General features: G+C 40.9%; 1 protein-coding gene across 2 annotated transcripts in view; it reads left to right on the top strand.

The window, feature by feature from the left end:
• Window positions 1-15,342, top strand: part of LOC126190962 (nucleoside diphosphate kinase 7) — a 102,065-nt gene that overhangs the window by 32,407 nt on the left and 54,316 nt on the right. For both annotated transcript variants that reach the window (XM_049931628.1, XM_049931638.1), the window contains one exon: window positions 5,262-5,428. In XM_049931628.1, coding sequence (XP_049787585.1) covers window positions 5,262-5,428 — 167 coding nt within the window. The remainder of the gene's footprint in view (window positions 1-5,261; window positions 5,429-15,342) is intronic.

The raw sequence follows: 15,342 nt of genomic DNA, 5'->3' as shown, positions 1-15,342 counted from the left end.
CGTGCTATGAAAAGAAATGGCACCCGAGACCATCACTCCTGGTTGTCGGGCGTGACTGTATGTTGGGCAACAGTCAGGTTGGTATCTCACCGCTGTTCGAGGCATCTCCGAACGTGTCTTGACACAAATATCTTCTTTTTGCTTTGTTTTGGGATAGGTCATGTCCTTTTTAAGGGAATTCCAATGTGTGGCCCCCATGGCACCTTTCCTGTACAGTGCTGATGTGATGTACTTGGTAGCTAAGCCTGATGTGTTATCTGCTGCTGAATCCATATGTAATATAAAACTTGATGATGAAGCTGGTCTTATTGCTCCCAAAGAAATTAACCTTTGTGATGCTTAGGACTAAGTAAAGAGACTTTTTGGTCTAAATGTGCTTAAACCTCCTTCTAAAAGTAACTTTTGAAGTATGGTATTTGTAGATAGATCAACTTATGTGATCCAGGATGGAATAATTACAATATTATGAATAATGTATATTTTAATAATAATATTTCATAATATTGTTTTTTGTGATCCAGCTGCGATAAATAGCAGCCTAAGTACTAGGAAGGTAGAATCTCAATGGCTTGCAGAAATCCTCTTCATAGAATTGGATGAGTGCTAATGCCTGTGATAAAGTTGAGAAAGAATTCACACAAGTTCTTGGCAAGCAAGAATTTTTGGATCAGTGCGCAAGTTACAAGGGAAGTGAGAAGAGAATTGATAACTTTTGGGGAGAATTATTGGGTGATGATACCACCTGTCAGCATTTGTACAGCTTTCTTCAAAAGGTTCTCATTCTGAGTCATGGTCAAGTCTTCATAGAGCAAGGTTTTCCCATTAATAAAGAGTGTATGATGGTCAACCAAGAAACCAAGTCATTGGTAGCCATATATGAAGTATATGATGGCCTGAAGTGAGCTGGCAGTGTCTTCAAAATTGATGTTAACAACTGAACGATTCTGGACTATCACAGTGCTCAAAATTGGTATGGCAAGGCTTCAAAGCAGAAACAACGTGAAGAAGATGAAGCTGAGAGAGCTAGACAGAAAATGTCGATTGTCCAGCAGGTTAATGAACTGAAGCCGCAAAAATCACGTATACTGGCCAAGAGGCCATTGGTATTGACGAAGAGATCACTCTAGGAGTTTTGACTGCTTTTCATTGATTGATTTTAATTGTTTGTTCGACTTTTGTTGCTTGACAAAACACTAAGTATTATTTGAAAGGGAAAATCTCACTACACGTACCCCAGTACACCAGTACTGTTATTCTTATTTTTGTAGTGTTGACATTATGTTATACATCATCGTCCTTTTATGTTTATTGTGTGATGTGATACATTATCTCATCTGAAAAGTTCATAAATCCTGTGTGGGAGAAGGAGCAAGAACTTGCTGTTAATTCAAAATTGGAGTTAACTTGTTAATACCCACAGAAATTCTTTAGCTAAATTGGCTTTTATTTACAGAACTTTCATGTTTATTTGCTGTTCAGATCGTAAATCCTGTAAAGGAGACAATAATTCGATGTTAATTCAAGTTAGAGTTTGCAACACGTTCAGAAATACAGAAGTCCTTACATTTTTTTCCCAGCTTACTGTTTACTTATCCTTCAGATCTCAAAATTTTCGTTGGGGAAAAATGCTAAAACTGTGTCCACAAATTGGTAGAGGTGATGTATATGTACAGACAAACAAATAATTACAATTTCAGAAAAACTGGGTGATTCATTCAAGACAAATGATCGTCACAAATAGAGCAAGCCATTAATGCATTGGTGCACTTCTGGTCCTTATGCAAGCAGTTATTTACCTTGGCATTGCTATACAGAGTTGTTATACGTATGTCCTGCTAAGGATATCGTGCCAAATTCCGTCCAGTTTGTGCTTTAGATCATCAAAATCCTGAGATGGTTGGAGGCCCTTGCCAATAATACTCCCAACATTCTCAATTGGGAAGCGATCTGGTGACCTTGCTGGCCAAGGTGAGGTTTGGCAAGCACGAAGGCAAGCAGTAGCTACTTTCGTCGTATGCGCATGGGCATTATATTGCCAAAATAAAAGCCCAGGATGGCTTGCCATGAAGGGCAGCGAAACGGGACACAGAATATAGTCAACACACTGCTGTTCTTCAAGGGTGCTGCAGGTGATAACCAAAGGGTTCCTGCTATGGCGCGGTTGTCGGGTCTGGCCATATGGTGGGCAACAGTGAGGTTGGTATCCCACCGCTGTTTGGGGTGTCTCCAGACATGTCTTTGGGCTGGAATCTGATTGACTGAAGTAGAATTGTCTTTAGTGGTAAGTCCCACTTCGAATTGAGCCCCGATAACCAATGAAGACATTTCTGGGGACATCCCAGATAGCAGTGGGATACCAACCTCACTGTCGCACATCGTGTGGCCCGAAACGAGGATGGATGGCCTGGGCTGCTGTTCCTTTCCATAGCACAGCCACTTTAGTTGTCTTCCATGGCACCCTTATAACACAGTGGTAAGTTGACGATATTTTGTGTCCTGCTTTGTTGCCATCCTGGACTTACATTTCAGCAAAACAATGTACACCCGCACACAATGAGAGTGTCTACAGCTTGTCTTCATGTTTGGCAAATCAGGCCTCGGCAAGCGTAGTCCCTGGGTCTTTCACTAACTGAGAACGTTTGGAGTATTATTGGCAGAGCCTTCCAACCATCTCAGGATTTTGACAGTCTAATGCACCAGTTGGACAGAGTGTGGTACAATACAGGAGGGCAGCCAACAACTCTGTCAGTCAGTGCCAAGCTGAATAACTGCTTGTTTAAGGGTCAGAGGTAGACCAAAGTGTTATTAACTTGCTCAGTTTGTGAAGGTCGTTCTCTTGAATGAATCACCCAATTTTTGTGAAATTGTGATTATTTATTTGTCTGTATGTGTACACCACATCTACTGTGTTCTATCCCTTTCTGGTAATTCCTATGTGGTGTTTCCTTTTTCTCCTCAGAGTGTATATTCATATTTACTGACAGTGAAATTGCTGTGTTACTATACTTTAGTAACAGATTGTGACTAATGATTTTCCTATTACTGTCCCTTTCATTTATGATGATGAGGTCCCATACTCCGTGGAGTCTACATCTACATCTACATTTCTACTCCGCAAGCCACCCAACGGTGTGTGGCGGAGGGCACTTTACGTGCCACTGTCATTACCTCCCTTTCCTGTTCCAGTCGCGTATGGTTCGCGGGAAGAACGACTGTCTGAAAGCCTCTGTGCGCGCTCTAATCTCTCTAATTTTACATTCGTGATCTCCTCGGGAGGTATAAGTAGGGGGAAGCAATATATTCGATACCTCATCCAGAAACGCACCCTCTCGAAACCTGGCGAGCAAGCTACACCGCGAAGCAGAGCGCCTCTCTTGCAGAGTCCGCCACTTGAGTTTGTTAAACATCTCCGTAACGCTATCACGGTTACCAAATAACCCTGTGACGAAACGCGCCGCTCTTCTTTGAATCTTCTCTATCTCCTCCGTCAACCCGATCTGGTACGGATCCCACACTGATGAGCAATACTCAAGTATAGGTCGAACGAGTGTTTTGTAAGCCACCTCCTTTGTTGATGGACTACATTTTCTAAGGACTCTCCCAATGAATCTCAACCTGGTACCCGCCTTACCAACAATTAATTTTATATGATCATTCCACTTCAAATCGTTCCGCACGCATACTCCCAGATATTTTACAGAAGTAACTGCTACCAGTGTTTGTTCCGCTATCATGTAATCATACAATAAAGGATCCTTCTTTCTATGTATTCGCAATACATTACATTTGTCTATGTTAAGGGTCAGTTGCCACTCCCTGCACCAAGTGCCTATCCGCTGCAGATCTTCCTGCATTTCGCTACAATTTTCTAATGCTGCAACTTCTCTGTATACTACAGCATCATCCGCGAAAAGCCGCATGGAACTTCCGACACTATCTACTAGGTCATTTATATATATTGTGAAAAGCAATGGTCCCATAACACTCCCCTGTGGCACACCAGAGGTTACTTTAACGTCTGTAGACGTCTCTCCGTTGATAACAACATGCTGCGTTCTGTGGGGAATGATGCGGGAGACGCGCACCGCTGACTAGGCAAGGTCATAGCGGAGGTGGTTTGCCATTGCCTTCCTTCGACCATAATGGGGATGAATGATGATGATGAAGACAACACAACAACACCCAGTCATCTCAAGGCAGGGAAAATCCCTGACCCCACCGGGAATCGAACCTGGGACCCCATGCACGGGAATCGAGAACGCTACCGCAAGACCATGAGCTGCGGACTTTCATTTATAGGTTATAGTTGTAGACACATGAGAAGACAACTTGGTAGTTTGGGCTACTGATTGCTATTGTAGTTTATTAAAAATGTTGTCTTTTCAATGTTAATATGCATAATGAATGTTAAATTTTCCTTTCTGCCAAATTAACATACAATTTAAAAAAAATAGTACTAGGGTTATTTACGTAATCTGATTCATTCATTCCTTCATAGGGTTCAGAATGGGGTTTTGTATTTGGATGCAAGTTACCATGTTGCCAGTAGAAATCAGACAGGAAGCTGGAAATCCTCAAATATTTAAAAAGAAAGTGGAACAGGATCTTATTAGACACTCCATTATAACTTGTCAGATTATTGGGGACAAAAATAAAAAGACTAAATAGAATTGAAATCGAGGCACAGAATTCAAGTATTGGGCCTTATTGTAAATAAGAAAACTAAAACTGCACAGTTTAGTAGCATTTAAGGAATTGCAGACTTGTTTTGAAAATAAACAGAAGATATTTCACTGAAATCTTTCTCGTGTCCTATGAATCTTACAGGCATCAGAAGTTTGGTTGAAAGTGTTCAAGGCACAGTAGAATTATACTTTTTTTTTCATCTCACCCCTTCTTGTTGCCACCCACACACTTAAAGCTGACCAGTGGTATTTCACACTCACAGCATTTCTTCCTCCCAGTCATTCAAGAGTTGCAATTAAGAAGGAAAAAAGACATACACATGTGCGTGCACACACACACACACACACACACACACACACACACACACACACACACACACACACTTTTGACATCCACTACAGGGTAAAAAAAAAAGGTAGGATAAATAAATAATAAGTAATGCTAGGTAATGAGCTAGCATATACTATTCTAGTGTTTGTTGCGTATGTTTCCCCCAGTTTTGTAATTGTGTGTGCTTTTAGAACTATGTTATTTTTGTTATAGCAATTTCATAGTTACATATTCTTTTATTCCAGTTTGATATTAAGAATAACAACACTTTCCTGAAAAGAACGAAATGTGAAGGAATTAGTGCAAAGGATATTTACATTGGAGCCATCATAACAATTTTTTCTCGGCAGATGAACATAACAGACTTTGCTGATAACTTCACAAGAGAGAAGTTTGGTAAAACATTACAGAAGTAAGTATTATGATGCAGATCCTTATTCTGTGTTATAAGGGTCAAAAACAGAGTGAGGAGGAATTGCAGGTGCAGACTATAGTGCATATAAGAAAATTAAAAATTATATTGATTAGAGAACATGGATTCGTACACTTGATAGGGCAGTAAAATTTTGACTTTTGAACAAGAATCAATTACATGCTGCTCAATATGGTTAGGTTACCTCTAAAAACATACAAGGAAGTTAGTATCATTTTGGTTGCTAGGTTTACAGACTTGAGGTGGTGAGGTGGAATTATGAACACAATTATTATCAAGATACACTGCCTGCCAATAAAAGTGAAACAACCAGAAAATATAGTCAGATACACATACACACCATTCATTGCTGTGTAAATAATTGGAGTTGCAATTCTCTCTGTCAGGTAGAACAGCCACCAGTGTGTGTTAATGTTGTTTGGGTTAAGTGTTGTTACCAGCCCTCGTAGGATATATTAGGGGTGTGAACAGTGTCATATTTTGTGTGATCAATGTGAAGGACACGGAGATGTTGCATGCATGTGTGAAATACTAACAACAGTACCTGACAGGAGTTTGAAAGGGGCATCATTGTGGTCCTCCATTAGATTGTCTGATTGGATCGAGTAGTATCAAGATTTGTGAAGGATTTGGGTGTAACAGCGGTCCATTGTTAAACTACATGGAACATGAGGGCAGGTATACTCATCAAAGTTCCAGTCGACCATTACTGACCAACACAGGGGAAGATCACTGTATTGTGCACTAAGCACATTGTAACCACTTCACATCTGTTCCTGCCATCTGATAACAAGTAATGGATCCCATGCAGTATTCTGTGTCATCCTGCACCATTGGTCAGAGAATAGCAGATGCCGGACTAGAGAATTGATGTTCCATTAGTAGGGTGTTGTTAGCACCACAACACAAATGGCTGCGTCCAAATGTCAAGACCGGGATTGCTTGTGTTTGGCACTGCATTGTGTTCAGTGCTGAATCACGGTTCTGCACTGGGCTGATGACTATCATCAGAGGTTATGGCGGTGATCTTTTTAGAGGTCCCATTTATCCATTGTTTTGGAGAGGCTGTGTGGTGTTACTCCTGGTGTCATGGTACTCACCCGCACATGACATAATGATTGAGGAAACTCCAATGGCACAATGGTAAGTCACAGACATCTTATGTCCTCATGCAAAAGTATCATGGTGCCATTTTTTTAACAGGACAGTACTCATCTCCCCCCTCTCCCAATCCCCCCGCCCCCAACCCCATCAACCATGGACCTTGCCATTGGTGGGGACGCTTGCATGCCTCAGCGATACAGATGGCAGTACCGCAGGTGCAACCACAACGGAGGGGTATCTGTTGAGAGGCCAGACAAACGTGTGATTCCTGAAGAGGGGCAGCAGTCTTTTCAGTAGTTGTAGGGGCAACAGCCTTTTCAGTAGTTGTAGGGGCAACAGCCTGGATGATTGACTGATCTGGCCTTGTAACACTAACCAAAACGGCCTTGCTGTGCTGGTACTGCGAACGGCTGAAAGCAAGGGGATGCTAGAGCCATAATTTTTCCCGAGGGCATGCAGCTTTACTGTATGGTTAAATGATAATGGATTCCTCTTGGGTAAAATATTCCGGAGGTAAAATAGTCCCCCATTCGGATCTCCGGCAGGGAATACTCAAGAGGACGTCGTTATCAGGAGAAAGAAAACTGGCGTTCTACGGATAGGAGTGTGGAATGTCAGATCCCTTAATCGGTCAGGTAGGTTAGAAAATTTAAAAAGGGAAATAGATAGGTTAAAGATAGATATAGTGGGAATTAGTGAAGTTTGGTGGCAGGAGGAACAATACTTATGGTATATAAATACAAAATCGAATATATAAATACAAAATCAAATAGGGGTAATGCAGGAGTAGATTTAATAATGAATAAAAAAAATAGGAGTGCGGGTAAGCTACTACAAACAGCATAGTGAACGCATTATTGTGGCCAAGATAGACACGCAGCCCACACCTACTTCAGTAGTACAAGTTTATATGCCAACTAGCTCTGCAGATGATGAAGAAATTGATGAAATGTATGATGAGATAAAAGAAATTATTCAGGTAGTGAAGGGAGACGAAAATTTAATAGTCATGGGTGACTGGAATTCGAGAGTAGGAAAAGGGAGAGAAGGAAACATAGTAGGTGAATATGGAATGGGGGTAAGAAATGAAAGAGGAAGCCGTCTGGTAGAATTTTGCACAGAGCATAACTTAATCATAGCTAACACTTGGTTCAAGAATCATGAAAGAAGGTTGTATACATGGAAGAATCCTGGAGATACGAGAAGGTATCAGATAGATTATATAATGGTAAGACAGAGATTTAGGAACCAGATTTTAAATTGTAAGACATTTCCAGGGGCAGATGTGGACTCTGACCACAATCTATTGGTTATAAACTGTAGATTAAAACTGAAGAAACTGCAAAAATGTGGGAATTTAAGGAGATGGGACCTGGATAAACTGAAAGAACCAGAGGTTGTACAGACTCTCAGGGAGAGCATAAGGGAACAATTGACAGGAATGGGGGAAAGAAATACAGTAGAAGAAGAATGGGTTGCTCTGAGGGATGAAGTAGTGAAGGCAGCAGAGGATCAAGTAGGTAAAAAGACGAGGGCTAGTAGAAATCCTTGGGTAACAGAAGAAATATTGAATTTAATTGATGAAAGGAGAAAATATAAAAATGGAGTAAATGAAGCAGGCAAAAAGGAATACAAATGTCTCAAAAATGAGATCAACAGGAAATGCAAAATGGCTAAGCAGGGATGGCTAGAGGACAAATGTAAGGATGTAGAGGTTTATCTCACTAGGGGTAAGATAATACGGCCTACAGGAAAATTAAAGAGACCTTTGGAGAAAAGAGAACCACTTGTATGAATATCAAGAGCTCAGATGGAAACTCAGTTCTGAGCAAAGAAGGGAAAGTAGAAAGGTGGAAGGAGTATATAGAGGATATATACAAGGGCGATGTACTTGAGGACAATATTATGGAAATGGAAGAGGATGTAGATGAAGATGAAATGGGAGATACGAAACTGCGTGAAGAGTTTGACAGAGCACTGAAAGACCTGAGTCGAAACAAGGCCCCTGGAATAGACAGCATTCCATTAGAATTACTGACAGCTTTGGGAGAGCCAGTCCTGACAAAACTCTACCATCTGGTGAGCAAGATGTATGAGACAGGCGAAATACCCTCAGACTTCAAGAAGAATATAATAATTCCAATACCAAAGAAAGCAGGTGTTGACAGATGTGAAAATTACTGAAATATCAGTTTAATAAGTCACAGCTGCAAAATACTAACGCGAATTCTTTACAGACTAATGGAAAAACTGGTAGAAGCCGACCTTGGGGAAGACCAGTTTGGATTCCGTAGAAATGTTGGAACACGTGAGGCAATACTGGCATTACGACTTACCTTAGAAGAAAGATTAAGGAAAGGCAAACCTACGTTTCTAGCATTTGCAGACTTAGAGAAAGCTTTTGACAATGTTGACTGGAATAATCTCTTTCAAATTCTAAAGGTGAGGGGTAAAATACAGGGAGCGAAAGGCTATTTACAATTTGTACAGAAACCAGATGGCAGTTATAAGAGTCGAGGGGCATGAAAGGGAAGCAGTGGTTGGGAAGGGAGTGAGACAGGGTTGTAGCCTCTCCCCATTGTTATTCAATCTGTATATTGAGCAATGCTGTAAAGGAAACAAAAGAAAAATTTGGAGTAGGAATTAAAATCCATGGAGAAGAAATAAAAACTTTGAGGTTCACCGATGACATTGTAATTCTGTCAGAGACAGCAAAGGACATGGAAGAGCAGCTGAACAGAATGGAAGAGAATGGCCTTGAAGGGAGGATATAAGATGAACATCAACAAAAGCAAAACGAGGATAATGGAATGTAGTCAAATTAAACTGGGTGGTGATGAGGGAATTAGATTAGGAAATGAGATGCTTAAAGTAGTAAATGAGTTTTGCTACTTGGGGAGCAAAATAACTGATTATGGTCGAAGTAGAGAGGATATAAAATGTAGATTGGCAATTGCAAGGAAAGTGTTTCTGAAGAAGAGAAATTTGTTAAAATCAAGTATAGATTTAATTGTCAGCAAGTCGTTTCTGAAAGTATTTATATGGAGTATAGCCATGTATGGAAGTGAAACATGGACAATAAGTAGTTTGGACAAGAAGAGAATAGAAGCTTTTGAAATGGGGTGTTGCAGAAGAGTGCTGAAGATTAGTGGGTAGATCACATAACTAATGTGGTTTCACCGCCAGACACCATACTTGCTAGGTGGTAGCTTCAAATCGGCTGCGGTCGCCACTGTCAGTGATTGCAGACCGAGCGCCACCACACGGCAGGTCTAGAGAGACTGACTAGCACTCGCCCCAGTTGTACGGATGACTTTGCTAGCGACTACACTGACGAAGCCTTTCTCTCATTAGCCGAGAGATAGTTAGAATAGCCTTCAGCTAAGTCCATGGCTACGACCTAGCAAGGCGCCATTAACCATTTCTAGAGAGAGTCTCACTTGTATCATCCAGAATGCTGTATACAAATGATGGATTAAAGTTAAGTATTCCAGCAGCTACGTACTTTTCTTTATAGCATTCATTACGTATCCTGTTTCAGACCTAAGCAAGCCTGCGTGAGTTGACGCGTGCATTTCGGCCTCCTCTTGCAACACAGTGTTGGCTGTTGTGCCAACACTACAACTAATGAGGAGGGATTAAATAAAATTGGGGAGAAGAGGAGATTGTGGCACAACTTGACAAGAAGAAGGGACCGGTTGGTAGGACATGTTCTGAGGCATCAGGGGATCACCAATTTAGCATTGGAGGGCAGCGTGGAGGGTAAAAATCATAGAGGGAGACCAAGAGATGAATACACTACACAGATTCAGAAGGATGTAGGTTGCAGCAAGTACTGGGAGATGAAGAAGCTTGCACAGGATAGAGTAGCATGGAGAGCTGCATCAAACCAGTCTCAGGACTGAAGACCACAACAATAACAATGGACAGCAAGACCCCAGATCTGTCCCCAACAGAACATGAGGGACCTGCTTGGAAGTCAGCTCCATCACAGTGGGCCAGGCTGCCTCAGAAGAGGATGCAGTGGAATTATGAAACCCTTGCCAACAGAATTAGTGAATGCATCCAGGTCAGATGATGTAACATTACACTGATAAGTGGGTTCATATTTCCAAGTTCTTTGTAAATTTAACTCAGTTGTGTAATAATTGAAATAACTTCACGTATTCCCTCAAACTGTGAAGTTTCTTCTTATCTTCAGGGTGCTTCATTTTTTTGTTGTGTTTGGCAGTGTGTTTTGGGTTTTCTGTTGTGTATCTACTTGATTATCCTGTTTGAGTTTCACTATACCATTATATGTACTGCTTTACAGCCTTACCATGCTCCAGCTTCCACACTGTCAAATTCCCTTCCATCACAAGAGCAGTTACACGATCATTATAGCGTGTTGAATAAAGGGGCTCAAAGCCAAAGAGGTTAAGGTATTTGACCTCTAATCACCCTTGGCCATTGGGTTACTAGCAGACCTAATGCACACCATTCAAAAGTCAGTCTTTGCAACAGAATACTGCTATAATACGAAGAATGATATTGAATACAACATGCTTTTCAGTGAGAAAAACACTGTAATGGTGTTCTGGTACTCGTGAGGTTACTCTGCAAACATTTATATATCTCCAGTCACGTCTGTAGAGGACCCTACCTCGAGATGGAAAAAGCAGAGTTAGTGCACTGAAATGTCTTGCAACACATATTTTGCAACAATTCCCAATGTTGCTCTCTTTTACTTCAGTATTTTATTTTTATATTATACAACCTCTGACAATAAAGTTTGGTGAATGAAGTCAGAACGGTCGATCGGGCAACACTGGCCACTCACAATGCTGTACCTGCATGGTGGCCGCTGTTGATAACCTGCCCCCACCATAATTCAGTTGAGCATCGTTGTGTGTTCCGTGTTAGACTTGTTGGATGAAGTGTTTTTTTAGTGCATTGGTTCTGAACTGAGAACAAGACAATGAACAAGCAGAGGATCAATTTAAAGTTTTGTTTTAAGCTTGGCAAGACACTGGAAGAAATGCACGCAATGCTGGTACGTGTTATGAGGATCAAGTACTGTCCATGAAGTGTGTGTATGAATGGTTCACCCATTTTTGAGGAGGCCAGGAAAGTGTTTCTGACAATCCCCTTAGCGGACAACCGGTGACTGCTGTCAGTGATGAAAACATTGAGAAAGCAAGGACATTAATCACACATGACAGTCAATTAACTGTGCGCATAATAGCAGATGAACTGTAGATGATCCGTGAATCCGTGTTACAAATAGTTCCCCAGGAGTTAGGGAAGTGGAAAACATGTTGTCGTCTTGTCCCACATCAGAAATGGGTATGTTTAGACACTTCACAGGATTTTGTCGAAACGATGGATGCATTTTTGAACCATATTGTCACTGAGGGTGAAACCTGCTGTCTACGGTACGACCCTGAAATGAAACGGCAAAGCATGGAATGGGGTTCTCCGACATCACCTCTTCGGAAAAAGGCCAGAGTCGAAAAATCATGCATCCAAACGATGCTCATCACCTTTTTCGATAGTCAAGGCATTATCCACAAGGAATTGCTTCCTGAGGGAACGGCATCAAACGCTGCATGGTACATTGAAATTTTGACCCATTTCATGCAACATCTACACAGGGTACGATCCCTGTATGCACAACAAGGTTCCTGGTTTTTTGTTCATGACAGTGCTCACCCACACACAGCCAATATCATCAGACAGTTCCTGGCAGAAAAGGGGGGTGGTGCAACTTGAACATCCACCATACTCGCCAGGTTTCAATCCCCCAAACTTCTTTCTGTTCCCTCGACTCAAACTCGCTTTGAAAGGAAAGAGATTTCATGATATTCCTAACATCCAATGAAAAGTAAGGCGGCTTTTGAAAACTGTCCCAAAGGAAGAATTTGTGCAATGTTTCCAGGACAAGTATCACAGAGCTCAGCAGTGCATAGTTATGGGAGATGACTATTTCGAAGGACAGTAAGGTAACTGTAGTTCATAGTTCATCTATGTTAATGTTACAGGACTAGTCACTGAAATTTATTGTCAGAGGCTGTAGTTCAAAATCTATTATTTTATAGTTTCTGGAAAAGTAAGAAAGACATGTTACCACAAAAAAGTTTCCATTACGTCAAAAATTATAATCCCTGTATATTGCAGAAGTCAGAATGTGAGCATCAGAAATATCTAACATAGAGTTGCTAACAGCAGAAAGAGCTAAAGTAGTTTTCAGGTAACTATCACTTTTACCATACCTGCCTCTGGAAATGGTCTTCACTGATATCGAGCCGTATCATCATCTCATCTGCTATGGGAAATTAACTGAGCATCAGCAGAATTGAGTTTCATGTTATATTATGCGGACGTGAATATGTTTGTGAGAGGGACGCAATTGCCAATGCAAAAGTATGTCTATCTTGTGGAAGTGGGGAGGGGGGAGGGGTAGAATGCAAAAGAAAAAAAAAAAACAGCCTAACCTAAAGTGCATTATGGGCAAGGTATTCTCCCCACAGTGAACAGTTCACTGCATGGACCACCAGGCACACTCCCTTCTACCTTTTCTGTTACTGTGCAGTATATTTACAGTTAATCGCTGTAAATGCCATTTGCAGATTCGTTTTTGTGTTTTGTGGAATAGGTTGTAAATATTTTTCGGTTAGAAAGTAAAAAAAATTGGAACTTCATTTGGTGGCAGGGAGTAAAATTGTACAGTAAATTTCCTAAAGTAATTGAAAATATAAATAAAGCCAACATATTACAGTGAGTGTGAAGATATAATATACGCCATCCCATTTGCAAGCATGAACTGTTAAGCTAATTGTGCAATAGTTCTCACACTTATTTGCGCTTGTGGGATTGTGTGGATGATATTTTTCTAGAAGTCTGATGATATGTCTCCACACTAGTAGATTCTACAAAGCAGCTCAATTAGTCGTCTGGTGCCCACTACCACCAACAATTTTAGAAATTTTGAAGGAATGTGACCTATGCCTTCTGCTTTATTGGATAGCAAGCCTTCTAAATCTCTGTTACCAAAATCTCACTCTACTACTGGATTTCCTATTTCTGCCATATTGACGGACTTTTCTTCTTCTGTCACATTACCAGACAATTCCTTACCCTTGTAGAGGCCTTCAGTATAGCCTTTCCACCTATCTGTTCTCTGGAATTCCTCTTGCTCTCTTAATGTTGACACATTGAGGGGAGGGGAGGGCGGTATAGCTCCTTTGTATTTTCTGGCATTAGAAAAACTTATTGCACCTTCAGACACATTGCAAAAAATGAAATAGATATACTGAATCCAGTATAAATTTTATTGCTTTGGAACACATTTTACAGTGTAAAGCATCAGGACAGACTGTATACGAGAGATTCAGTCAAAAACCTGCCGTTCACAAAACATGCAAATCACATAACCCTCAATCTTCATGAGAGCGTTCTTTGATTTTTGTTTCAGGCATTCAACAGACTGCAGTAATGTTCATGAGACTCCCTTGGAATCATTTCCTTCTCATACGAGAGTTGGAACTTAAATAGTGGCAACTATTTATTCACAACTGATACAAAAGAGTTACGTGTTTGCCCCTGTTAGTGTCCTTCAAAGTAGTCATCAGCGTTGTGCAGAACCCGTTGCCAGCGATGTGGAAGGTGTAGTATACTGTTAGCAGAGCCTGTTCTGTTGCTGGTGCGAATGGAGCGGTCTACTACCTGTTGAATCTCTGGAACAGTTCTGAGGCGAATGCCATGAAGTGGTTCCTTCATCTTCGGAATCAAATCAGAGTCACATGGACTTAAGTCTGGGGAGTATGGTAGATGGTACAGTACTTCCCAGTCCCATCGACCGAACAGAGCAGCCACAGCTTGCGTTGTATGTGCCCCCGCATTGTTCTGCAAAATGATGGGTGGGTTGTGCAGAAAGTGATGAACAGTAATACGACTTAAGTCCTTGTGGCTTTGATTTGATTCCGAAAATGAAGGAACCACTTCATGGCATTCGCTTCAGAACTGTTCCAGAGATTCAACAGGCAGTAGACTGCTCCATTCGTACCATCAACAGAGCAGGCTCTGATAATGGTATACTACGCCTTCCACATCGCTGGCAATGTGTTCTACACAGTGCTGGTGACTACTTTGAAGGACAGTAACAGGTGCAAACATGTAACTCTTTTGTATCAGTTGTGAATAAATAGTTACCACTATTTCACTTCCAATCCTCATATATTCTGAACATGTCTTTAAGTTTTGCAGTTGTGGTAGGACATTTTTTGTATATAGAGACATGCATAGACGAGGTCACACCTTTATCTTCAAGGCTACTTCAATGCAGTCCCCATCACATTCTGTCATATTAAAAATCAAAACAGGTTTCTTTCATAGTGGAATACATTTGCTGTGGATTTGTAGGGAAAGTCTTAGTTATTTTCACAGTTGAGAAAATTGTAGTACAGCCTTGTGTGGACAATAGAGGGATAAGATTCGTACTGCAACTTCATAAGATTTTTGCCCGTTCTTGAGGAGGGTGTTGTGGCGCAAACTTACTTTTGTTCTCTATTTTACAGTAGTTTTGTATGACCTGTTTCAAAGTGGGTGATAAATAGACTGCAAGTTCAGATGGTTCTTGTGTGGCATAGTAAATACAGAAACCAACATAAATTTCTTCTGCTTATCCCCACATCGCTTGTGTGATATTTTGTCACATACATGTGATTTCAGTTTACTCTAATGTGCCATATGTCTCATTCTACAAGTAACAAGTGCAATCTTGAATTTTCAGGTTCTATAATTAGTTACTT

This window comes from Schistocerca cancellata, chromosome 1 (assembly GCF_023864275.1).
Source record: "Schistocerca cancellata isolate TAMUIC-IGC-003103 chromosome 1, iqSchCanc2.1, whole genome shotgun sequence".
NCBI classification, from domain to species: Eukaryota; Metazoa; Arthropoda; class Insecta; order Orthoptera; family Acrididae; genus Schistocerca; species Schistocerca cancellata.
Note: the sequence above shows the minus strand (reverse complement) of the source record. Positions and strands in the feature narration are given on the sequence as shown.